Genomic DNA, 25,509 nt, shown 5'->3' with positions numbered 1-25,509 from the left:
ACCCAGGCAGTATGGTTATAGACACGATCGTCCTGCCCGGTGTGGTGGCGCATACCTGTTATCCCCGGGTCAGGAGGCTGATGCTGGAGGATCACAAACGGGAGGCCAGCTTGGACAATTTGGTGAGACCTTGTCTCAAGGTGGATTTAGGAAGCCCTGGGGATGTATCTGGCGTGTACAAGGTGACACACACATGCACAGTGACGGTCCTTGCTCTTAAGTACCACGAAATGCACGACTTTCTCAAATCCTGTGCCTGGGGGAACATATGTGAGTGCTCTTCTACTACACTCTTAACATTTTTTGTTATGTTTGAGAGTTTTTATAATAGGCAGTTAGAAATTGCTCCCAAACCAAAGTGATCCTTCATGGTGAACAACAGTGGTAATGCTCAGAAGTGAAGACATCTAAAAAGTAATGGCAGTTCCAGAACTAGAGATTCATAAGCCTCGCAAGGCGTGCTTGGCGCCAGCGCCATTATCCTGTAGAGTATTATTCTGGAGACGGGACAGGTTTCTAGCTTCGTCCTTTTTCTGGTGGTGCTCATGATTTTGATCTCTTAGCTATGGCACATCATATAGATCCTCTTTCCAGGATGCACTTTATAAAGATCTTTTTTATTGTGATACTGGGGATTAAACCGAGGGGTATTCTATCTAATCTACAACCCCAGCCCTTTTCTATTTTTTAATCTTAACAGAGTCTTGCTAAGTTGCTGACAGCCTCACTAAGTTGCTGAGGCTGGCCTTGAACCTGTGATCATCCTGTCTCAGCCTCCCAAGTACTGGGACTACAGGTGTGCACCACTATGTCTGGCTTAAAAATGTTTTTAAGTCATTGGAAATGGTACAAATGATACATTTGATATATTTGTTTATCTCCATTTTTATCTCTGATCTTTGTGTGTGTGTGTGTGTGTGTGTGTTCATGTGTATGCACAAGCATGCACGGTGCTCTGGATTAAACAAGGAGCATTCTACCTCTGAGCTACATCCCTAGCCTTTTTCTATTTTTTAATTTGAAGGAGGTTCTAGTTAACAAAGGCTGGGCTACAACCTGCAATCCTCCTGTCTTGTCCTCCCAAAGTATTATTCCCCAACCTAATATGATTTAATAAAAACATCTAGGCACACTGCCACATTCATGCCTTCAAAGTTAGGCTATCCTTTACTCTCCAATCTAAATATAACACAATCTAAAGACAAACCTGACAGGGTAAGAAGAACCTTTATTAAGTATCTCCTATATCATTTCCTAGCTTAATTTTATTTTAACACACTAGGGATACAGCATAAAGTGGGGCAGGGAAGGATGAATCCAAGTTAGGACAGTCTAAATTTGGGCTATATGGGAAAATAAAAGCAAATTTGTTTTTTCCTCATAGGTATCTTTCTTCCTCTTATCTATAAGTATAATAAAAGAGGTTAATTAACTGTAGATAAACCAAGACAGGACATATTGTTTTTCTTAATTTTTTTTTGGGGGGGTGGTACTGGGTGCAAAAGCCAGAGGTTTTCTTACCTCTGGGCTACACTCCCAGACCTATTTTTATATTTTATTTGGAAACAGGGTCTCACTAAGTAGCTGAGGCTGGCTTTGAACCTGTGTGATCCTCCTGTCTCAGCCTCCCAAGCACCGGGATTACAATCATGCACACCATGCCCGGCTGTTTTAAATTTTTATTGGTGCACTGAGCATATATGATACTGAGACTCAGTGAGCCATTCATGTGTGTCCATAACATGTAGTCAATTCCCTCCTCACACCTCCCCTTCTCCTTCCTCCCTCCCCACCTCCCTTCCCCGACTCTACTGGTCTCTCTCCACACTTCCATGAAGTCCTGTTTCAGTGAGTATTCCCACTACAATACACCTGGCCACCGCACAACCTGGAAGAAGGAGCTTTAACGTCAAGGAGGCAGAAAGCATGAGGGCAAGGCAGCCCAGGGCATCTCTCAGCAAGCACTCTGCTTTCAGAGGTCATCTTGTTTCTGTGAGGTCTGGGGCATTCTAGATCAAACCCACATGTCCCTTTTCTTTCTAACTTCCACATAGGAGAGAAAATGTGATTATTAATTTTCTGAGCTTCGGCTAGTAGAGGGCATCTTTTATTGGGATGTCCCGTCAGTCCTCCTTCTCACCATTTTCTGAAGTCCCAAGCTGCTGCTAGCAGCCAGTGTGTGCCATCCTTGGACTCTTTGTGAAGGAGGAGATACTGGGGATTGAACTTATGGGCACTCTACCTCTGAGCTACAACCTAGCCCTTTCTGCCTTTGGTTTTTTAAAACAAGCTTTGACTAAGTTGTTAAGTCTCACCACCCGCTGAGGCTGCCTTCAAACCTGTCATCCTCCTGTCTCAGCCTCCCCGCACTAGGATTACAGGTGTGTGGCCCACGCCTGGCTCAGAGGACTCTGTCTGGTCTCTGCAGGGCACTTTATGGCTATACATGGAACTCCCAAGTATTTCATTCTCTTCCTTTCTTTCTTTGTGCTTGCCACATTTAAATAGATCACTAGATATAAGGAGAAAATCTCTAACACGAAGATAACAAAACCAACACCGAATGGCAACAATAAAAGAAGAGAGACAATGCAGGGAATAAATGAAAACATATTCACATTCCTACATATCATGTGTCCCAAATTACAGATGTGCAATTCTTAGTTATTTCTCATACTGGGATTTATCCTACCGAGATACTGACGTATACATGTGTTCACTCATAGTATCATTTAAATAGTGAGACCCATATGTGAGAATGAAAAAAAGTAGAAGGGGAAAGTTATTAAATATAAAAATTCTCAGAATGAAAGATATGCTCTTCATACTGAAAGAGCCCATCCACACATGTCCCGCACAATGAGTGAAAAGATCCCAGAAAAGTACCTCGTTGTGAGTGTGTAACACTGGGGATGAGAAGACACTGAAATCTCCACAGACAGACAGAACTCACAGTACAGGTTACAGACAAAGGAATAACAGCTCTGTAGAATGGTTCATAATAGCAATACTGCTTACTTAACATTGTAGCTGGCGCTAGAACCACAGAAAAAACACTGTAGCACAGAACACCCTGGAATCAAAAGCAAGCAAGAGAGAGATGCAGGCAGCACTGTTGTGTTTGTAACTGACTGGAGATAATAAACTAAAGCATAAAAGTGATCATTTCAGCATTCCTAATTTTCATTCACATTTCGACAGATAAGTACATATATCAAATATACCTCAAGATATAAATAGCTACAGCGTTTGAGCTGTCAACTCCAAATGCATTACTACTTTTCAGGTAGGATTTTCCCAGGCTTCCTTGGTAGGGTCTCTCTCACAGAATTCCTCTCCCCATTTCTCTCTTTTCCCTGTGTTTCCAGTGGTTTCACTCCCTGGGGTGTGGTTGATACTCTGTCTTTTCTCTCCCCTTCTCCATTTCCCTTCTCACAGATTTCTCATTTTCTCATCTTCCCCTCAACTGTCTTCCAATAGGCCACCTCGGCACCCACTCACCTAAGTGGAGCCACACAGCGTTTGTCCTGCAATGGCGGGTTTGTTTCACTAGTGTCAGGTTCTCGAGTTCATCGTGCTTTGGCACGTCTCAGAGGGCCTTTTTAGATGACATCACACTGTCCTATGTACACACACTTTGCTTGGCCATTCCCCCACCGGGAGACCCTCGGGCTGCTCCCACCTTTCTGCTGTTGTGAATGATGTTGCAATGAACATGCATTTGAAAATATCTGCGTGATTTCTACTTTCAAGTCTTTTGAGTGTTGACCCAGAAGTAGAATTTCTCGCTCCTATGATAACTATTTTTAATTTTTGAGGAAGTGCCATTCTGTTTTCTACAGTGCATTCACCATTTTACATTCCTGCAAACAATGTACAACGTTTCTAATTTCTCCACATCTTTGCCAACACTAGTTTCTCCTTTTTTGTAATAGCAGCCGTTCCACTGTGTGTGAGGTGGTGTCTCATTATGCCCCTGGGTTCCAAACACTGTGCAGGAAGCCTTTTAACTTAGCAGTCTTCACTGTTTGTCCCTCTACCCTCAGATACTCAGACATTTTTTTCATGTGTGCAGTTCTGGGGATGGATGGAACCCAGGGGCATTCTACATCTAAACTACACTCCCAGCCCTATGTTTACTCTTTAATTTGAAACAGGGTCTCACTAGTGCGCAGAGGGCCTCACTAAGTTGCTAAAGCTGGCCCAAAACTGCAATCCTCCTGTCGAAACCTCTCAAGTACAGGGATTACAAGCATGAGCCACCATGCCTGACTTTGCTCAGACATTTGAAGAAATCTAGAAAAATACTTTTCTTTGGTGATCCTGCCTTGCATTACTTCTGTACTACCACAGAAGCTTGGAGGTAGAAGCTTCTTAGTGATTTGGAAGTGCAACATCCATATATCAGCTTGAGATTCATCGACGAGAAGACTCATCACTGAGCAAGTGTGGCTGACCTTTCTAACGGAGGACATATGTCTTGTGATACTTACTTGTACTCATCATAGACTTCCTGTTTGGGCAGTGAGGTCTCAGGGTGTTCCTCTAGGGTATTCCGAATCCAGGAAAAGGCGTGCATTTGTTGTGCCCGACTAGATGACATGGCATTCTGATCACTAATTATTAAAATAAAAAATTATTTAATTTCAAATTAGATACTAAGTTTCTAGGACATAGATAATTAAAACAGCTATAAAATTTGAACTGAGGTAAGAAAGAAAAGGTGAAAGTAACAGAAATTTCATCCCATTTCTTTTTACACATAGTTTTAAAGGAATAGTATGTTGAATAATATACAACTGAAATGAATTCTGAGAAATACTTAAAAGGGTAAGGAAAATTTAATGAACAGAATGACTAAAGAACTTCTCTCAATATTGTCTAGATGAAAATTAAATTGTGAGTATAAGTGTATGTTAGTGTTACTGGGGATTGAACCCAGGGGTGTTCTACCTCCACGTTACACCCTCTGTCCTATTTTTTATTTTGAAACAGGTCAGTAAGTTGCTGAGGGCCTTGAAATATTGCTGAGGCTGACTTTGAACCTGCAATCCTTCTGTCTTGGGTTCCCAAGTACTAAAATTACCAGCATGTGCCACAATGCCTGGCAAATATTTTTAATGATGAAACTAAAGTATTATTCCAGGTACTTAAAACTTACACATATCAGGAACTCATGTTCTATACTGGTATTTCCTCTTTTTTTTTTTTTTTTTTTTGGTGGTACTGGGGTTCCTGGAAGCCCTTCTACCTCCGGGCTACACTCCCAGACCTATTTTTACATTTTTATTTGGAAACAGGGTCTCCTAAGCCAGCGCACGCGGCTGGCTTCGAACCTGCGCGATCCTCCTGTCTCTGCCTCCCAAGCGCGGGGATTACAAGTGTGCGCCACCACGCCCGGCTTTCCTCTTTTTTACTATTCTGTGATATGCTTACCTGACAGTACCATTTAAAAAAAACCTCTTGCACTTTATTTCTCAAAATACTGATCCATCTATTCTTTGGTTTTCTTTTCAATTTTGACAATATTTTCCCAGTAGTAAAATGAATTAGCAAAAACTGCATGTAAATATTTGACAAAATACCAAAAACTAAAATGTCCTACTGTTTTACAACTGTTTTCTAATGATTTAAAAATGCTTATAAATAACAACAAACACAGTGCATAGCCCACACATAAATCCTAAGTAAGTCCTATAAACAATGTAACTCTAGCAAAGACAAGAATAGATATACCTTTTCTCTCCATTGCTGAGACCAGAAGGCAGCTGAAGGTAGAGGTAGAGTTTCTCTAGGTCTGTAAACTTCTCAACTTCTTGCTGGTTACAAAGAATTATATAAAAACAATCATTAAAAAAAAACCCACTTGTTTTCCGAAAAGTGTTTGGCTATTTACATTAAAGAGATGAAATGAGTCACCTGCCAATCAAAATACAATCTAGACTTTTTTCTCATCTCTAAAATAATACAAAGAAGGTGATACTTTCACTGTATTCGTTAACAAAAACAGCACTGAGGTTTACATAAAATCATAAATCAATGCTTAAAGAAAAGCTTCTCAATTTTAATAACGTTTGAAGGAGGGTTTTATAATACCACAGGACAGATATTACAACCAAAGCCTAGATAAACATTTTCAGTGTTAGTTCAAACCTAACTGGCATGGCTCTGGAAAATTTTCTTTACAACTATAAAACGAATTAGATGATTTCTAGGATCTTTTCTTTTGTTTGTTTTTGTACTAGAGATTGACACAGGGGCATTTCACCCTTGATCTATACACCAAGCCCTTTTTATTTTGAAACATCATCTTGCTAAGCTGCTGAGGGTGTCATTAAATTCCTGAGGCTGGCCTTGAACCTGTGATCCTCCAGTCTCAGCCTCCTAAGTACTGAGATTATAGGTGTGCACCACCATGCCCAGATTTTTCTAATTCTCAAATACCTTGAACATGTGACTGATGCTGATACCTGTTGGTGGTTTAAAACACTGAAATAAAAACCAGTACACTTTCTAGATTATGCAGATGTATGTACTCTTTCACTTGAAGAGTGCATGCTATTTAGAGAACCTATTTGTAAGATTCTTTATTACTATTACTCTGTGACTGGGTCATTTTGTCAATAAATATACTCTTAAAGGGGACATTACAAAATTATTTTTAAAATAATTTCTGTATTCCTTTTATAGCTTTCTTTAGCAGCTGATTTGACTACACAGTAGATTCAAATGTGTCATAAATCTTATTACAACAAAAATATCCACAGTAAAATTTTAGTAGCCTGATTCAAACACAACTCTTACAATGGGAAATGTGGAAAGATTACTTGTATTCTGATGGTAGAATTTATTCTTACTTAATAAAACAAAGCTTTAACATAAACCCAATTTTGAAAAAAATTTTTATCAAGTTCTGTAGTGGTTTTATTTTTTATTTTTATTTTACAATTTGTAGTAACAAGGATTGAACCCAGGGGCATTTGACCTCCGAACTACACTCCCAGCCCTATTTTTTTATTCTTTATTTTGAAACAGGGTCTCACTAAGTTGCAGAGGGCCTCACTAAGTAGCTGAGGGTGTCCTCGAACAGCTATCCTCCTGTCTCAGCCTCTTGAATGCTGGGATTACAAGCGTGTGCCACCACGCCTGGCTCTGAAAAAAAAAAACTTTTAACTGAGTCTATTCTTACCAAAATTCACCAACAAAAGTTCAGTCTCAGAATTCATTCACAGAATGATTTAATCTATTATACACAATAGCTCCTAACTCTACATTTTTTAATTTTTAAAATCCCACTATCTATGGATTTATTCCAATTAGCCTTTTTCTCCAACACCTAGTAGATGTAGGCGTATGCCCTCTAAGGCTCTCTAAAACACAGATGGTCAGACGCATGCTTTTCATGGTGTGCTTCTCATCACCTTCCTGTTCCTCTGTTTGCGGTGTTTGGCTGTGGCATCTGCTCAACTCTGTTTGTCCTGGTGCAGGCCACATTAATTTATCTACAGCTCTTACTCTTCACTCTGTATTTATCTAGTCTCTTTACTTTCACTGTGACCACGAGTCTAGACCCGAGGCTGTCTTTTCTTTGGACAATGAAAGAGAATTCATTTACTCATTATCCTGTCTTCCCCCATGTCCCTCAAGGTTACTCTGAACCTATACTATGCGCCATGACCTAAGACACAGACGGCACCCAGCACTGCACAGATGAACAGCACAACACAGTCCATCGGCTTAACGACTTAGAATGTCCATATGACTAACGTGTCTAATTAGCTCGTTTCCCTGCTTTCAACCTCTTCTCCCTTTAAGTCTTAAATGTGGTTCATAAAATACCTTTTGTCAAATCCTACATATTCCCAACAATAACTATTACATTAAACTCTAGAATGCTATAGTAATAAAACATATACTGTTATGGGAAAGTCTAAGAAAATATAGAACTATGATTTCTGACAAGTAAGAAAAATTTTTTATTCTTTATAATTTTCAAATTTTATGTGTACTAAGCCCAGAAAAAAAATTTATGTACTAAGAAAAAACAGAGAAAAAATTTAGAAGATATTCCAAATTAGGATAAAGCACCAAATACATGATACAAGGATGATATAAAAAAGTTGGAAAAAGATCAAACTGAGCATATACACTACTATTTAAAACAACAAACACTTGTAAATGTTCTACTGCTATTTCGTATTTGCTATTTGGGGTACAAAACACAGAATTAAAAAAAACCTCAAACAGTAGCACAAAGACTGACAATATTAAAAATTTAAGGAACAAATGGGATCAGCATTACCCAAGTATATTACAGGAGACATTCCGGTTCAGCAAGGCTGAGTTCACCACAAACATTCCTGGTTTGGGATATACTGTGTAATTCATTGATAATTACTGGCTTTCAAAACAATGCTGGCTGGTCTGGGTGAAGACTAACCTTGCCCGGCACGGTGGTGCTCACCCATAATCTAAGTACTTGGGAGACAGGAGGATCGAGGTTCTCAGCCAGCCTCAGCTACTCAGTGAGACCCTTTGCAACTCAGTGAGACCTTGTTTCAAAATAAAGAACAAAAAATACAGATAGGGTGTAGCTAGGAGGTAGAATGCCCCTGGGTCTAATCCCCAGTACATTTAAAAAAAGCCAGGTGTGGTTGCGCACACTTTTAATCCCAGCGCTTGGAAGGCTGAGACAGGAGGATCACACAGGTTCTAAGTCAGCCTCAGCTACTGTGTGAGGCTCTCAGCAACTCAGTGACAACGTGTTTCCAAATAAAGTATAAAATAGGTAGGTCTGGGAGTATAGCATAGAGGTAGAAAAGCCTCTGGGTTCCACTCGCAGTACCACAAGAAAAAAAAAAAAAAAAACTAAACTTGCTTAATTTTCAAGACAAGAAAATCATGTGGCAAGTATGTTCAAATCAGATTATTTGATTTGCTTTGTGAAAATTTAAATGTTGAAGAATAAAAGTTTTATGTTCTATAATGAGACTTACAGATTGTCAAAAATATGTCTGGCTTGATTTATGAAATGAACAACAAATTGTCCCTTACTTTTAAAGCAATACAGGAAAGACCAAAACTTCAGAAGAAAAATTACATTTTAAAACTCATCTTTTTATAAAAGCAATAAAGTTCTGATGCATGCTACAATATGGATGAACTGTGAAAATAGGCTAAAGGAAAGCCAGACACACGAGGCCACATACTGCATGACTATTCACATGAAAGAGCCAGCCAGAGACAGGAAGCTGCTTCATGGTGGCCAGAGGCTGGGGAGAAAGGGATTAGCTGCTCGCGGGTACAGGACTTCTGGACACAGATGTGAACTAGACTGAGGTGGCAGTTAAAAGGCAGCCTAGCACTTCTAGGAAGCATCCTGAAAAGTGCAGAAGCAAGTTTAAGCCACAACTGCTGATGCATTAATAAAAAAGACTTATCCTGTTTGAAGTATTTCTCTGTAATGATATGTTTTCTGCTGTGAGAATTTTCCCTCTCAGGCAGTATTCAGATTTTGTTTATTACCAAGTCACAGAGCTGGGGAAAGCTGTAACAATGAAAGGTTTCATTGAAGGTCTCTCAAGCAAATCCTTGATGGTGAAATGACCAGGGTCAGTACCTTTATTTTTAGAAGCAGCACTTTTGGTGAGATGGAAGATGATCGATCAGGTATTATATCCAAAATCATCCTATTAAACTTTACTTTTCAAACTGATATTAAAGGTTTTTTTGTTTAAAAAATTTGAGCCGGGCGTGGTGGCGCACGCTTGTAATCCCAGCATTTGGGAGGCTGAGACCTGGAGGATCGCGGTTCGTGGTCAGCCTTAGCTACTTAGTGAGGCCCTCTGCAACTCAGTGAGACCAGGTTTCAAAATAAAGAATAAAAAATAGGGCAGGGGGTTTAGCTCGGAGGTCAAATGCCCCTGGGTTCCATCCCCAGACCCGCAAAAAAAAAAAAAAAAAAAAAAAAAAATTTGACTTAGCTTTTTATTTACAATGGTTGATTTTAAGATCCAAGAACCTTAATTTAGGTTTGCTTTTTCAGTTGAGTTATCATGTACAGGGGGGAAATTAAATATAATGATAGGATAATAATGTTTAATTCTGGCTATCCTTAATTTTGTAAACTTCAAAAACAAAACTCGAAACAAATTCCAATCCCCCACCGGAGGTGATACTAATTAATAAGAATATTTTTTTCTTCACCAGCACTACTCATAGAAGGATCAAAATAGGAGAAAGAGGAAACACTACTCTACAGCCTTTTTAAACTCATGGAAACAGTCAACATACTTGATATTATATTCTTTCAGGCCTCATCAGCTGTTCCACAGAATTGAGTAGAAAGAGAAGGCCAAGGTATGAGGCCTCTATTTTCCCCACGTGCTGCTTAGAATTCTTAATTTTCAGTTTCATAACTTGTTATAGGAACCACAGGGGCGGCATGGCAAGGGGATGTGATTTTTTTAAGGGTAATCTACTCTGAACAATTGTAAAAGAAAATAACTTTTTCTATTCTTGGTTCTAGAAAATGTAAATCAAATTATATTTTTTGTAAATGATTATCATGAGAATTTATCCTTTTATTTATAAACCTGCTAAATTAGGTAAAAAATAAAAATAGTTAACATTTCTTTTCCAAAGTTCTGCTCTGAGATAGGTAAGTAATGTGATCTGGGTCAATATAAAAGATGAGTTAGTAGGGGCCATTAAAGGACAAGTGAATCCAGGCTGAGAAGCAAACTTCAGTAAAACCCCATATTTGTTTCTCAATACTTTCAACTGTGAAAGAAGCCAGGTGTGTCAGGGCAAGCCTGTAATCCCAGCACTTGGGAGCTGAGACAGGAGGATGGTAGGTTAGAGTCGAGCCGCAGCAAGTAGTGAGACTCGTCAACCTGGTTCAAAATAAGAATAAAGCCGGGCGTGGTGGCGCACGCTTGTAATCCCCGCGCTTGGGAGGCAGAGACAGGAGGATTGCGCAGGTTCGAAGCCAGCCGCGCGTGCTGGCTTTTAAGAGACCCTGTTTCCAAATAAAAATGTAAAAATAGGTTTGGGAGTGTAGCCTGGAGGTAGAAGGGCTTCCAGGAACCCCAGTACCACCAAACAAAACAAAACAAAAAACAAAATAAGAATAAAAAATAGTAAAAAAACAGGGTTGGGGTTGTAACTCAGAGGTAAAATGCCCCTGGTTCAATCCTTAGTCTCACACACACACACACACACACACACACACACACACACACACACACACACACAGTGAAAGAAAAATGTTAGAAATTTGCTAAGGATATTTGAACAATGCTGAATTTTATGACTGTACTGCAAAATATAGTTTGGTTTTCTTAGCTATTTTATTTGCCTGTTTAATACTATCTAAAAATTGAGCTCATAAATTGTAATAAATCAAAGGATAAACACAGAAAAGAAAAAAACCACAAGAAATTCCTTAGAATTTTATAATAAAAAATGAAAGTGAATTTCTGAAACTAATGAATATAGTAGCAAGTATCAAACCTATATAAGTGGCATAGTAGTGACTAAGGACCAAATAAAATGCTAAGACAAGAGCATACTGATAAAATACTAATATAGTAGATACTAGGATTCAAACAGGCACAGGGTATATAAGTAAAAATATCTGAGTTCCTTTGAAACAGATTAAAATGAAAGACATTGCTAGGGAGGGTATTTTTTCTCAAAGTTAGAGTCTCCAAAACTGACCAGGAAAGGCAAAGGATACTACCTACCATTATGTTGGCACACGCTTATAATCACAGGACTTGCCACCACGCCCAGCTAATACCAAAGTTTTTAAACCTAGAAGTTGCTGGCTGGGTGTAGTGGTGCACGCTTGTAATCCCCGCACTTGGGAGGTGGAGACAGGAGGATGCAGGTTCAAAGCCAGCTGTGCTGGCTTAAGAGACCCTGTTTCCAAATAAAAATATATAAAAGGTCTGGGAGTGTATCCCGGAGGTAGAAGGGTTTCCGGGAACCCCAATACCACACACACACACACACACACACACACACACACACACACAAACCCTAGAAGTTGCTGACGATATAATGTTCTAAAGAATTCCGGGAAGATGGCGACCGAGAAAAGCAGCGTTTACGAGTCCTGCTAACACTTGATCTCTATTGCCACAAAATCAGCACTTTTCATAGCCAGAACACACTATCAGCAGAGAAATAAAAACTGTAAATATAAGGGACAGAGAAAAAGAAGACTAGAAGAACAACCAGAGACCAGAAACGAAACCAGCCGGCATTGCGGTAGTGGACACCACACCAACACCAATTGTTTTTTTGACAAAGGGGCCAAAACATACACTGGAAAAAAGATAGCCTCTTCAACAAATGGTGTTGGCAAAACTGGTTAACCATATGCAGAAAATTGGAAATTATTCCCACTTTCTCAACCTGCATAAGAGTCAATTCAAGATGAATCAAAGACTTGGAAATTAAACCAGAGACCTTGAAGCTCCTTGAAGAGGGCATAGGTCCAACACTGCAATACATAGGCACAGATAAACACTTTCTCAACAAGACCCCAAAGGCACAACAAATTAAAAAGCGAATCAATACGTAGAATTGCATGAAACTGAAGAGCTTCTGTTCAGCAAAAGAAACTGTCAAGAACCTCAATCGAGAGCCAACAGAATGGGAAAAGATTTTTGCCACCTACACCTCCGAAAGAGGACTAATATCTAGACTATACAGAGAACAAGAAACTCAACACACACACAAAAAAAAATCCAATCAAAATATGGGCAAGCAAACTAAATAGACACTTCACAAAAGAGGAAATTCAAATGGCCAATAAATGCATGAAAAAATGCTCAATATCACTGGCAATCAGAGAGATGCAAATTAAAACTACCCTGAGATTTCACCTAACTCCAACTAGAATGGCAATCATTCAAAACAAACAACAACAGATGCTGGCGAGGATGTGGAGAAGTGGGAACTCTAAAACATTGTTGGTGGGATTACAAATTAGTGCAACCACTTTGGAAAACAGTATGGAGAATCCTCAGAAGAATGGGAACTAATCTACCATTTGATCCAGCAATACCACTTCTGAGTATCTACACAAAAGAAAGGAAACCAAACTACCAAACTAATGCATGTGTATCTATGTTCATAGCTGCACAATTCACCATAGCCAAACTATGGAACCAGCCAAGATGTCCATCAACAGATGAATGGATTACAAAACTGTGGGATATGTACACAATGGAATTTTACTCAGCCATTAAAAAAAAACTCAATTACATCATTTTCAGGGAAATGGATGGAACTGGAGGACATTATGCTGAGATTAGTCAGTCACAAAAAATAAGAAATCAGATGCTTTCCTAATATGTGAAAGCTAAGGAGAAATAGGTCATAGGAGGAACTCTAGATGAAAAAGGAAATCCTATAGAGGAGCAAACAAGACAACCTAAATGAGGGGATGGGAGGGGGGAAGAAGGAAATTCTCTAAAACACACAATGTACTTAAACATATCAAAGTCAACCACTAAGCCAAGCATGGGAAGGAGGGAATGGGGTGGGAATTGGGTAGGGGCTAAATGGGTGATGTGTACATGTATGTCCACACAAGTTTTTTACCCCAACATGATGTATGAATATAATGCATCAATAAAAAATTTTTTTAAATGTTCTAAGCATTTTCCTTAGTAGACTGGCTCATGAAAGAGCCCTTGAATGAGATAGTATACTCTTCCTAGGAGGTAAAAAATAAAGGCTTAAATGGATTTAAAAATAATCAGCCTCCACAGTTCCTGGTTTTAAGCTTTTTATCTCTCCAACTGATGGGAAAAAAGTAAATAAAGGTTGTCTGCTCCACCTCTGTAATCTTGCTAGCAATGCTATGAATTATCTAATCCATGAGACAGAAATTTCTTTTCTCTTCCTCCCTTCCTTTCTTATTTTTTTTATACTCCATTTTGAACCCAGAGACATTCTAGTTTTGAGCTACACTTCAGCCCTATCTTATTTTCTATTCTAAAACAGAGTCTCTCTGAGTTGCTGAGGGACCTCTCTTAAGTTGCGAAGGACAGCTTCTAACCTGAAATCCTTCTGCCTTCCAAGTGCCAAGATTACAGGAATGTACCACCCCACACAGCTAGAAATATTTTTCTTTTAGTAACAATTGATTTCCTGGCAAGATGAATGTCATTTTTCTTAATGTTTACATTAGACCTTGAGCTAAGTGAAGTAAAAATATATAGTTCTTTTAAAGTTAAAATATAACTAGTCAATTTAAGGAACTTAAAACATTAGAACTAGTAGGAAGATTCTTTCCTGATGGTACACACACCTAGAATGTAAACAGCAAGTTCTAAACACCCTGTTGGTTTTGAGTGACATCTTCTAGAAAATAACTTCTCTTTTTATTCTAGAAACTTGCCCTATAGACTTTGCCAACCCCTTCCTAAATAGTATGTCCTAAAACACTAGCTTCATGAGAAAAGAGGAATTCAAAAGGGAAGAATGTTTAAAACACACTGAATACTTAAGATTCATAATACATAGAAGTTGATATACCTTTTAGTAACATACTTTTTATTCCAGAGTTCATGACACATATTTGACTACTGAACTTTTTCTGCATAGCATATTAACCGTCTGTGGAATTCCTCTTCCAAGGATCAAATTTTGGGAAATAAACAACCATCCATTCTCCTCTGGTTGATTCTCACCACATGAGACCTTTTGTAACTAAATATTAAGGTTTATTTCTCATACATTCTAGGTCCTGTTGCAGTTGTCAGATGGTCCAATATAGCTGAATTAAGATAAAGAAACTAAGGAATACGGAATGAGAAACTTTTAAACTCTGTTGGGTCTATCAAATGCTCTGGGTATTGAATATATCAAGGGTAAGATTTTCTCTTGACTACTAAATATAATTAGATCAGCTTCACAAGTATATAATGATATAAATCTAAAAGTGTTACAGTTTAAGTGAGAAATTTAGCTTAAGATTTGTTGATTATTATTAAAATAAGTATCAACTATATTTTTACCATAAAAGAATTAAAACATTAGCAAAAGATTTACTCACAATTATTCCCCTAGAATATTTTCATTTGTTTTTACTGGCTAAACAGCAAAAAAGTTTAAAGTTTTTCATAGCTTTAATAATAGCATAGATATGCCGGGCATGGTGGCGCACGCTTGTAATCCCCGCGCTTGGGAAGCGGAGACAGGAGGGTCGTGCAGGTTCGAAGCCAGCCTCGCTGGCTTAAGAGACCCTGTTTCCAAATAAAATATAAATAGGTAGGTGTGGGAGTGTAGCCCAGAGGTAGAAGGGTTCCATCTCCAGTACCACCAAAAAATAAAAAAATAAGTAAAAATAAATAGCATAGATATCATTTTATGTTTTAATTATAGCAGATTTCATAGTCATCTTCATAATTAAATAATTAACATCACTTAGTCTGGCATGGTGGCACACACATGTAATCTCTGTACCTGGGAGGCGGAGACAGGAGAATTGTAGGTTAGAGGTCAGTCTTATCAACTCAGTAAGACCTAGTTCATTCAGTAAGTCACTGTAATCCATTCAATTGTTGATGGACATCTTGGCTGGTTCAACAATTTGGTAATTGTGAATTCTTCAGCCATAAACACAGATGTGCATGCATTATTCTAGGAGTTTGGTTTCCATTCTTTTCGGTAGATACCCAGGAGTGGTATTGCTGGGTCTTATGGTTGGTTCATTCCCATTCTTCTGACGATCATCCACACTGTTTTCCAAAGTAGTTGCTCTAGTTTGCAATCCCACAAACAATGTATTGGAGTTCTCACTGCTCCGCACCCTCACCAGCATTTGTTGTTGTTTGTTTTTAATGCTTGCCATTCTAATTGGGGTTAGGTAAAATCTCAGGGTAGCTTTGATTTGCATCCTTCTGATTGCTAATGATGTTGAGCATTTTCCATACACTTATTTGACAGTTGTATTTCTTCTTTTGTGAAGTGTCTATTTAGTTCACTTGCCCATTTTTATTGGGTTATTCGTTATTTTGGCAATTTCTTGAGTTCTCTTGTATATTCTAGATATACAGTAGTCCTCTACCAAAGGAGTAGTTGACAAAAATCTTCCATTCTTGATTCTCTGTTGAGGTTCTTGATAGTTTTCTTTACTATACAGAAGCTCTTCAGTTTAATGCAATCTCATGTACTGATTATCCCTTTAATTTCTTGTGCTTTGGGGGTCTTGTTGAGGAAGTTTTTACCTGTGCCTATGTGTTGGAATACTGGATCTATGCACTCTACAAGTAGCTGCAAAGTCTCTTGGTCTAGTTTCCAGGTCTTTGATCCATCTTGAATTGATTCTTGTACAGGGTGAGAAAGTGGGAATTATTCCCATTTTTCTGCATAGAGTCAACCAATTTTGCCATCATTATTTGTTGAAGAGGCTATTTTTCCCCCCAGTGTATGTTTTTGGCCCCTTTGTCAAAAATCAATTGGCTATTGTGTGGATTTGTTTCTGAGTCTATTATGCTGCTCCCTTGGTCTATGTGTGTGCCCTTGTGGCAATACCATGGTGTTTTATTTTATTACTATGGCTTTGAAGTATAATTTAAAGTCAGGTATTGTGATGCCTCCTGCATCATTCTTGTTGCTGAGAACTACCTTGGCTATTCTTGGTTTTTTGTTGTTCCAAATGAATTTAAGGATTGATTTTTCTGTGTCTGAAAAGAATGACCATGGTATTTTAATGGGTATTACATTCAATCTGTAGATCACTTTTGGAAGAATGGCCATTTTGATATTTATTCTGCCTATCCAAGAGCATTGGAAGTCCTTCCATCTTCTAAGATCTTCTTCAGTTTCTTTTTTCAGTGTTTTACAATTTTCCTTGTAGAGATCTTTTACCTCATTAATTAGGTTTATTCTTAAGTATTTTATTTTTTGGGGGGTACTGTGAGTGGAAGTGTTTTCTGGATTTCTTTTTCAGTGGATTTATGGTTCACATACAGGAAAGCTTCTCACTTTTAAAGATTGATTTTGTATCCAGATACTTTGCTGATTTTGCTAAACAGTTCTTTAAACATTTTGGTTGAATTTGTTGGGTCTAGTAAGTATAGTATCATGTCATCTGCAAATAAAGATAGTTTAGTTCTTCTTTTCCTAATTGTACTCCTTTAATTTCCTTCTCTTGCCTTGTTGCTCTGGCTAGTTTCCAATACTATTTTGAAAAGAAGTGGTGATAGTGGACATCCTTGTCTTATTCCTGTTTGTAGGGGAAACTCTCACATTCTTTCCCCATTTAATATGATAATTGCTATGGGCCTATTGTATACTGCCTTTATGATATTGAGGTATGTTCCATCTATTTTGGTTCTACGCAATGTTTTAGCATGAATGGGTATTTGATTCTAATGCTTTTCAGCATCTATCGAAATGACCATGCGATTTTTGTCTTTAGTTCTGTTTATGAGTTGAATTACATTAATTGTTTTTTGTATGTTGAACCAACCTTGCATCTTGAAATGAACTTGGTTGTGATATATAATACTCCTGATATGGTTTTGAACAAGCACTGCTAATATTTTGTTTAGCAGTTTTGAGTCTAAGTTCATCAATGATATAGACCTGTAGTTTTCTTTTCTTGAGTTGTTTTTATTTGGTTTTGGTATTAATGTGATGTGGGTTTCATGGAAAGTATTTGGTAAAGTCCTATTTCTTTCTATTCCATGGAATAGATTGAGGAGTATTGAGATTAACTCTTCTAAGTTTTTATATAACTTGGCTGGGAAACCATCTGGTCCTTTTTTTTCAAGCAAAAAGCAGGGCTTTTGTTTGATGGTAGGCTATTTGTTGTTGCTTCAATCTCTTTGATGGCTACTGGTCGGTTTAAACTTTCTATGTATTCTTCATTTAACTTAGGAAGACTGTGTATGTCTAGAAATTTTTCAATTTCTCTTAGGTCTTCCATTTTGTTGGAGTAGTTTTCCAAAGTAGTTTCTGATAATCCTCTCGATTTCACCTTTTTCATCTCTTATTTTAAGAATTTGGGTTGATTTTCTCTTTCTTTTGGTTAGGTTAGCTAGTGGCTTATCCATTTTGTTTAGTTTTTTTAGAAATCCAGTTTTAGGTTTTGTTGATTTTTTTTGAATTTTTATTTATTTGCCACCTTATATCTTTATTTGAGAGTTGAGGCCATTTATATTTATTTATATTTAGTATGATTATTGAGAAATGAATTTTTTTGTGATACTGAGGATAGATCCCAGGAGCATTCTACCCCTGAGCTATACCTCTAGCCCTATTTTGTATTCATTTTAAACAGAGTCTAAGTTGCAGAGGGCCTTATAAGTTGGGCTGTGAACCTGCGATCTTCCTGTCTCTGCCTTCCAATTACTGGGATCACAAGTGTGGGCCACCATGCCTGGCAAGAGATGATTTTTAGTTCCTAATATTTTGAGTCTTAACTTCTGTTTGTGGTGGTGTTTGTTCTTCTTTGCTTATCTGTTTGTTTCATGGAAATCATTGTTTCTCTGGTTCTGACATTTATTTATTCTTCTTTGCAATTAATCTCTTTAAATATTTTCTCTAGTGCTGGCTTATAAGATTTTTATTTCCCCATTGAATTTAAGAGATATTTTTGTTGAGTAGAATAGTCTTGGCTGGAAGTTGTTTTCTTTCAGATAGTGGAATATGTTGCTCCAGGCCCTCCTGGCTTTCATAACTTGGTTTGGGAAGTCTGAGGTGATTTTTACTGGTTCACCTCTATGTTAGCCAATTTGATTATGATGTGTCGTGGTAAACCTTTTCTTTGATCTTGTCTAATGGGGCTTCTATGTTCATTGTATCTGTGTGTTGCCCTCTTTTTCTTTGTCTGGAAAGTTCTGATATTCTCTGAAAAGATTATTGATTCCTTTGGATTCAGCTTTTATTCTTCTTCTATGCCTGTTATTCTTAGGTTAGCTCTTTTAAAATTGGACCATATCTCTTCAATTTCCAATTCATGTCTGTCAAAAATGACTTGCATTCAGTTTTGGAGTGGTCATCGTCTAAGACTGACAGTCTATTTTCCATATGGTTAAGTCTACTGTTTATTGTTTATACTGATGCCTTCACTTCAATTATTGCATCCTTCACATCCTTCAGAGCTTCTTTTTAATTCCTGTTCAGGATGTCAGATTCTTTATTCCTTCATTTCTTTCAGGCTCTCTCTGAGTTTTTTGTTTTTTTTTTTTTTTTAAATCCTGGATCATTTCTACTATTAAAGTTGTGAATTGTTCTTTTGGCAATCTCTGAAATTCTATGTTGGCAGACTGTTACTGTAGGGTTGTGGAAGCTCATTGCTTCCTTGCTATTCTTCCTTCTCATGTTTTCAGTTTCTTAAGTTTATTTGTCGCTTTTTTTTTTTTTTTTTTTTTGGTGGTACTGGGGATGGAACCCAGGGGCCTTCTACCTCCAGGTTACACTCCCAGACCTATTTTATATTTTATTTGGAAACAGGGTCTCCTAAGCCAGCTGAGGTTGGTTTCGAACCTGCGCAATTCTGTCTCAGCCTCCCAAGTGTGGGGATTACAAGTGTGTGCCACCACACCTGGCTTCTTTGTTGCTTTTGATAGCTTTCTCTCACTCTGTAGGTTTCCTCTGTCTTTTTTTTCACTCTATACTTTTTCTCAGTATAAAATGTCTTATTCTTGAAGTAGTTATTTATCACTAGGTATGCCTTAAAATTGAATAGCCTCTACTATATTAATATTCTCAGCTCTGTTGTGCATTTATCACCGTTTAATACAGACTTTGGCTTTTTAATATAGACTTTGTGTCCCGAATCACCCCACTGTTTTTCTGCTTATAGATCATTGGTATTGGGTTTCAGTTACTTTGGCTCTTTTTGCCCACTGCAACAGTGACACTGATAGGTTCTGGTGACAGGTCTGGGGACCTGTCTCCTTCATTATAGGGAGTTGGCTAGAGGTGTAAGCAGAACAGTTTATGCCCGATGAGTTTTAAACTTCAGTGTGCAAACTTTTGTGCGGTTCGTTCTGTTAGCTGTGTTTAATGTGTCCTTAGTGTCTGGCAGTCCTTTCTGCTGGTTCACCTATCTGGTCCAATTCAGCGGTAGGGATTTAGGTGTCAACTGGTATATACAAGGGCAAGTTGTGCTGTACTCAATGGTGAAGGATGAATGAAAAGGAAGGAGCTGGAATAATGCAAGAATAGCATAAAGTAGAGGATAGGATCGAGTAGAATAAGAGTTTGAGTATAGTAAGATAATATATAGAAGAGATTAGAGATAGTGAATATCTAGGAGGATTCTTATAGTGTAAAGAATTTAGGTATATTGATATAAAATGGGTTTAATACAAGACAAAGAAAAGGAAAAGAAAAAAAGGAACAGAGAGTAGGTAGGAAAAAGGGAAGTAGCTTGTAAAAGGGATGTGGAAGAGCACAAATAAGCAGACACAAAAAACCAAAAAACAACCTTACAAATAGATGACTTGGTCTCTGCAGCCCTCCTGGGTCTGTGTGGATACTTTCAGCCACATAAGGTCTACTCACTATCATAGGTTCTCAAGTATGTTACAAGAGTTCTCATTTGCTCAATACCCTATAGGAAGGATGTCAGTTCGCAGCCCCACTCTTTGGTCTCCTTCAATGATTAAGATTGTGGCCTGCTGTCTCTCTCTGTCTCTGTAGGAGCCAAGTGCCACTGGTGCCTCTCCTGGTGCAAGCCTGGGTCTCTGAGCTCTCCCAGGGCTTGTCCTATGCAGGTTTTCTCTACCTATTCAGGTGGCAGGTGTCACAGTGTCCAGACCCAGTCAGTATTAAGTGCAGGTCTCCACTCTTTCACAAGACACTGGGCCTACATCTCTCTCTCTGCTTACATAGGTGGCAGATGTTGCTGGAAGCAAGCCCAACATAAACACGGGCTCCAATTCTCCACAAAGAAGGCTAGGTTGGTCTGATTTCTCTCCAGACACCAAGACTGGGTGTCCTGTGGTGATCACGAGAGGCCCTGCAAGGGCATGTGCCCTGCTGACTGTAGGCGTCTTCCTTCCAAGTGGCTCTGGAAGCTGTCTGCTAATTTGTACCTCTGCTGTGGGCGACAGCAGCTTCCACCCCCTACCTCTGCAGAGGTGAACAGCAAAGTCTCAGATCTCTCAAGTCTATCACTTGCCACATGAGTCCCTGTGGCCATGCTGGATGGTCTCCTAGTGGGGCAGCTCTTTCACTTACAGACTTGTTGAGCACTGCTCAGGATCTCTGGAGGGAGAGGTGAGCTCAGCTGCCACTGTTGGATCTCTGTCAAGTGTGGAGTGAGGTGCCCACCTCTTATAATACTGATGAACTGTAGCTGCTTACTTTACATGAAGACCTTGGATGCTTTCTTGGGGGTCTCTAGAGGCTGCAAAGCTGGCAGGACAAGATGGCATTGCCACAGACACCATTCCCCAGGTAAGATGTGAGGGGCGCTTTGCTGTCCTCTGGCTTTAGTTCCACTGTGTTTCAATATTTTTGTTGCTTGTTAAATTTTTTGCTACTTTTTTTCTCACCAAGGAGCTGCCTTAATGGCGATTGAGTTCCTTGTCTCAGAGCAACTGAGATGTGCTATTTCCCTCAGTTACCATCTTCTTATTTCTTATTTTAGAACAAGGCCTTGCTAAGTTGCAATCCTCCTGTTTTAGCACCACCAGCCCCAAGTACTTGGATTATAGACGTGTGCCAACCACACCCGTGTGTGTGTGTGTGTGTGTGTGTGTGTGTGTGTGTGTGTGTGTGTGTGTGTTTTATGGTACTGGGGATGGAACCCAGGAGCATTCTATCTCCGAGCTATACCCCCAACCCTATTTATATTCTTTATTTTGAAACAGGGTCTCACTGAGTTGCAAAAGATCTCCCTAAGTAGCTGAGGCTGTCTGTGAACCGTGATCCTCCTGTCTCAGCCTCCCAAATGCTGGGATTACAAATGTGGACCACCACGCCTGGCTCACATCCAGATAGGAGTTTTAAAAAATGGCAAGCAATGCCCTTGCAAAAAAAGATTGTATTTAGAGGCCTTCCACAGTGTAGTAAGGCCCTGTTTCAAAATAAGGATTAAAAAGTAGGGGTGGGAATGCAGCTTGGAGGTAGAGTGCCCCTGGGTTCCATCCAAGGTCACACACACACACACACACACACACACACACACACACGATTGCATTTAGAATTGATTATTAAAATTTAGTAAGATAATTAGGCCAGCTTTCAACTTTTTTATTTCAGACTTATTTCCTCATTGATTATAAAAATTAAGTTTTTATAGTCAAATAGAAAATTATATAAGCAAAGGTAGCAACTCTCATATCAGACAAAGTAGACCTCAAGCCTAAACTTATCAAAAGAGACAAAACAGGTCATTTTTTTTTAAACTGGTAAGAGAAAAAATTCAACAAGAGGATATAATAATAGTCAACATTTATGCCCCAATTGTAGGTGCAATCACTTTCCTAAAATGAACTTTGTGTCATTAAGCCTCACACAGATCCCCATACAGTAAGACTTCAGCACCCCTCTCACACCACTAGCTCGATCTTCTAGACAAAAGGTTAATAAAGATGCCTCAGACCTAAAGAACGCCACAAACCAAATGGACTTACCAGATACATACAGAACATTCCACTCAGCTATAGCTGAATTCACATTCTTTTCAGCTGCTCACAGAACATCTTTAAAATAGAGCATATTGGTCTATTTTTGTAGCCTCCCGGGGGCCACAACCAAGCACTAGCAAATTAAAAGTATGTAATGTAACCCCTTGCATCTTCTCAGGACATAATGGAATGATATTAGAAATCAAATGTAAGAAGACCCAGAGAAACCTCATAAATACATGGAGGCTCAAAACCACACCACTGGATGAGGAACGGGTTAAAGAAGAAATAAGAGGTGAGAGTCTAGAGCAGTGGGAACTCTAAAACATTGTTGGTGGGACTGCAAATTAGAGCAACCCCTTTGGAAAACAGTATGGAGGATCGTCAGAAAAATGGGAAAGAAAATACCTTATGGCCCAGCCATGAGACTCCTGGGTATACTCCTGAGAATGGACACCAAACTACCAGAATAATGCATGCATATCTGACTTTGTAGCTATATAATTCACAATTGCCAAACCATGAAACCATCCAAGATGTATATCAACAGATGAATGGATTCCAAAACCATGGGATATGTACACAATGAAATTTCCTGAGCCATAAAGAACAAAATTACATCATCTACACAGAAATGGATAGAACATTATGCTAAGTGAGACTTGTCAGTCACAAAAAGTAAAAAGTCAGGTGTTCTCCCCCTAGTATGTGGAAGCTAGGGAGGAAATGGGTCACAGGTGGGACTCCAAACAGAGGAGGAGAAGCCTTAGATGAGTGCAGAAGGCAACCTAACTGACAGAGATGGGAGGGCGGGAGAGGGCAGTGTCTCAATGGACAGGATGTGTACACGCAAACTTATCAAAGTCAGTCACTAAGCTGACATGAGCAAAGAGGGGCAAGCAATGATGTGTGCATGCGTGCCTTCACCATCCCTACCTCATTAAAATATATGACTGCAGTGTACCAATCATTTTTGAAAAATAAAATACTGTTGGGGAGGGATGTAGCTCAGAGGTAGTATGTCCTTATGTTCAATCTATATGATCATAAGAAAAAAAATGAAAACAATAACTAAAGTGATGTTACTTTGGAGGTGGGAGAGTACTGGGAATTGAACCCAGGGGCATTCTACTAGAGCCCTTTTGACTTCCTTATTTCTGCAAATTTATCAAAGTCAGTCACTGTGCTCAGCAAGAAAAGGAGGGAGGGGCAGAGAATAAGGTGGGACTTGGGGGAGGGCTCAATGAGTGCTGTGGGCATGTATGTCTCTACCACCTGAACTTCACCAGGATGTATGATTACAATGCAACATAAAGAAGAGAGACAATGAGCAAAAACTCCCCAAGTTTTCCAGGGATTGGCACCTGCCCGTAATCCCTGTACTTGGGAGGCTGAGAGAGGAGGGTTAAAGGTTCAAAGGCAGCCTTAGCAATTTAGTTAGATTCTTTTTTAACATAAAAAGTAGGGCTGGTGGTGTAGCTTCAAGATAAAATGCCCGTGGATCAATCCAAAGAATCAAAACCAACCAATAACTAATCTACAGATATGAGTTCAACAAACCCCAGATAGGATAAAAACAAAGCAATTAACACTCACACTCGATAGTTAAGTCAAACTTCTGAAAGCCACCAAGAGTGGTGGGCAAGTAAACAAGTGAGTTACAGAATACAGACTAAGTCTTGATAGCAACAGGAGAAAATAACTCATACAGTAAAACAACAATATGATTAAGTACAACGGGGGCACACACTTGTAATCCCAGCATTTTGGGAGGCTGAGACAGGAGGACCATGCGGGTTCGAAGCCAGCCTCAGCTACTTAATAAGGCCCTTTACAACTCAGTGAGACCCTGTTTCAAAATAAAGAATAAAAAATAGGGCTGGGGTGTGGCTTGGAGACAGAATGCCCCTGGGGTCCATCCCCAGTACTGCCCCAAAAAAAGAAAAAAAGAAACAATGAAGTCCAGAAGGCAATCTGGGGGGGAGGAGCGACAAAACTGTTAAGCAAAAATTCTATGAATAACCAAATGATCTTTCAAAACTGAAGGCAAAATATATTGAGAGATAAATATAGACTCAAAGTATTCATTACAAGCAAATCTGTCATATAAGAAATACTATGGCCGGACAAGGTGGCACATGCCTGTAATGCCAGTACTTGGGAGGCTCAGACAGAAGAATCACAGGCTCAAGACACACTGTAGACTAAAGGAGTTATCCTCAATTCATCTTTGTTACATTCAATCCATCAGCAAGCAAGGCTCCCTAGCTTTATATTCAAAATATCCCTGGAATTCATCTACTATTTGGCTTTTAAACATTTTCCCCTGCCTTCATATGAACAAGAGCTTTGAAATCTCTACTACGTTTCTGCTATGGCCTAACTGGTTTTCGTGCTTCTACTCTGGTCCCCTACAATCCATTTCCCAACAATATTTTTCTTAAAAATACTATCATTCCAGCTGGGTGTGATGGTGTATGCTTGTAATCTCAATACTTGAAAGGCTGAGACAGAAGGATACTGGGTTCATGGGCAGCCTCAGCTACTTAGTAAGGCCCTCTGCAACTTAGTGAGACCTTGTTTTAAAATAAAGAATAAAAAACAGGGCTGAGGGTATAGCTCAGAGGGAGAATGCCCCTGGGTTCCATCCCCATTCTCCTGCATAATACCCTCTAATTTGGCTTTCCATGTAGTTGGAATGAAAACCATACTACTTATGATGGCTAAACATGACATCCATAAAATACTCTCTGAATGAACTTTGCTATCATTTTCTCCTCTCCTCTGTAAGTCTTAGCACATTGGAATCCTCCTACTCCTCAGATATCCTTAATTTTTATTTTTTTTTTTTTTTTGCGGGTCTGGGGATGGAACCCAGGCCAGGGGCATTTGACCT

General features: G+C 39.0%; 1 protein-coding gene across 1 annotated transcript in view; it reads right to left on the bottom strand.

Moving 5' to 3' along the window:
- Positions 1–25,509, bottom strand: part of RFX7 (regulatory factor X7) — a gene marked incomplete at its 3' end in the record, with an annotated part of 108,185 nt that overhangs the window by 21,675 nt on the left and 61,001 nt on the right. Inside the window, exons 3-4 of the mRNA XM_080707986.1 lie at positions 5,737–5,819; positions 4,494–4,616 (exon numbers count right to left, since the gene is read on the bottom strand). Coding sequence (XP_080564112.1) covers positions 4,494–4,603 — 110 coding nt within the window. The 5' untranslated portion in view covers positions 4,604–4,616; positions 5,737–5,819. The remainder of the gene's footprint in view (positions 1–4,493; positions 4,617–5,736; positions 5,820–25,509) is intronic.

The sequence above is a fragment of the Muscardinus avellanarius genome (assembly GCF_963383645.1).
Source record: "Muscardinus avellanarius genome assembly, chromosome: 12".
Lineage (NCBI taxonomy): Eukaryota > Metazoa > Chordata > Mammalia > Rodentia > Gliridae > Muscardinus > Muscardinus avellanarius.
The sequence above is the reverse complement of the archived record's forward strand: the minus strand, read 5'-3'. Positions and strand labels throughout refer to the sequence as shown.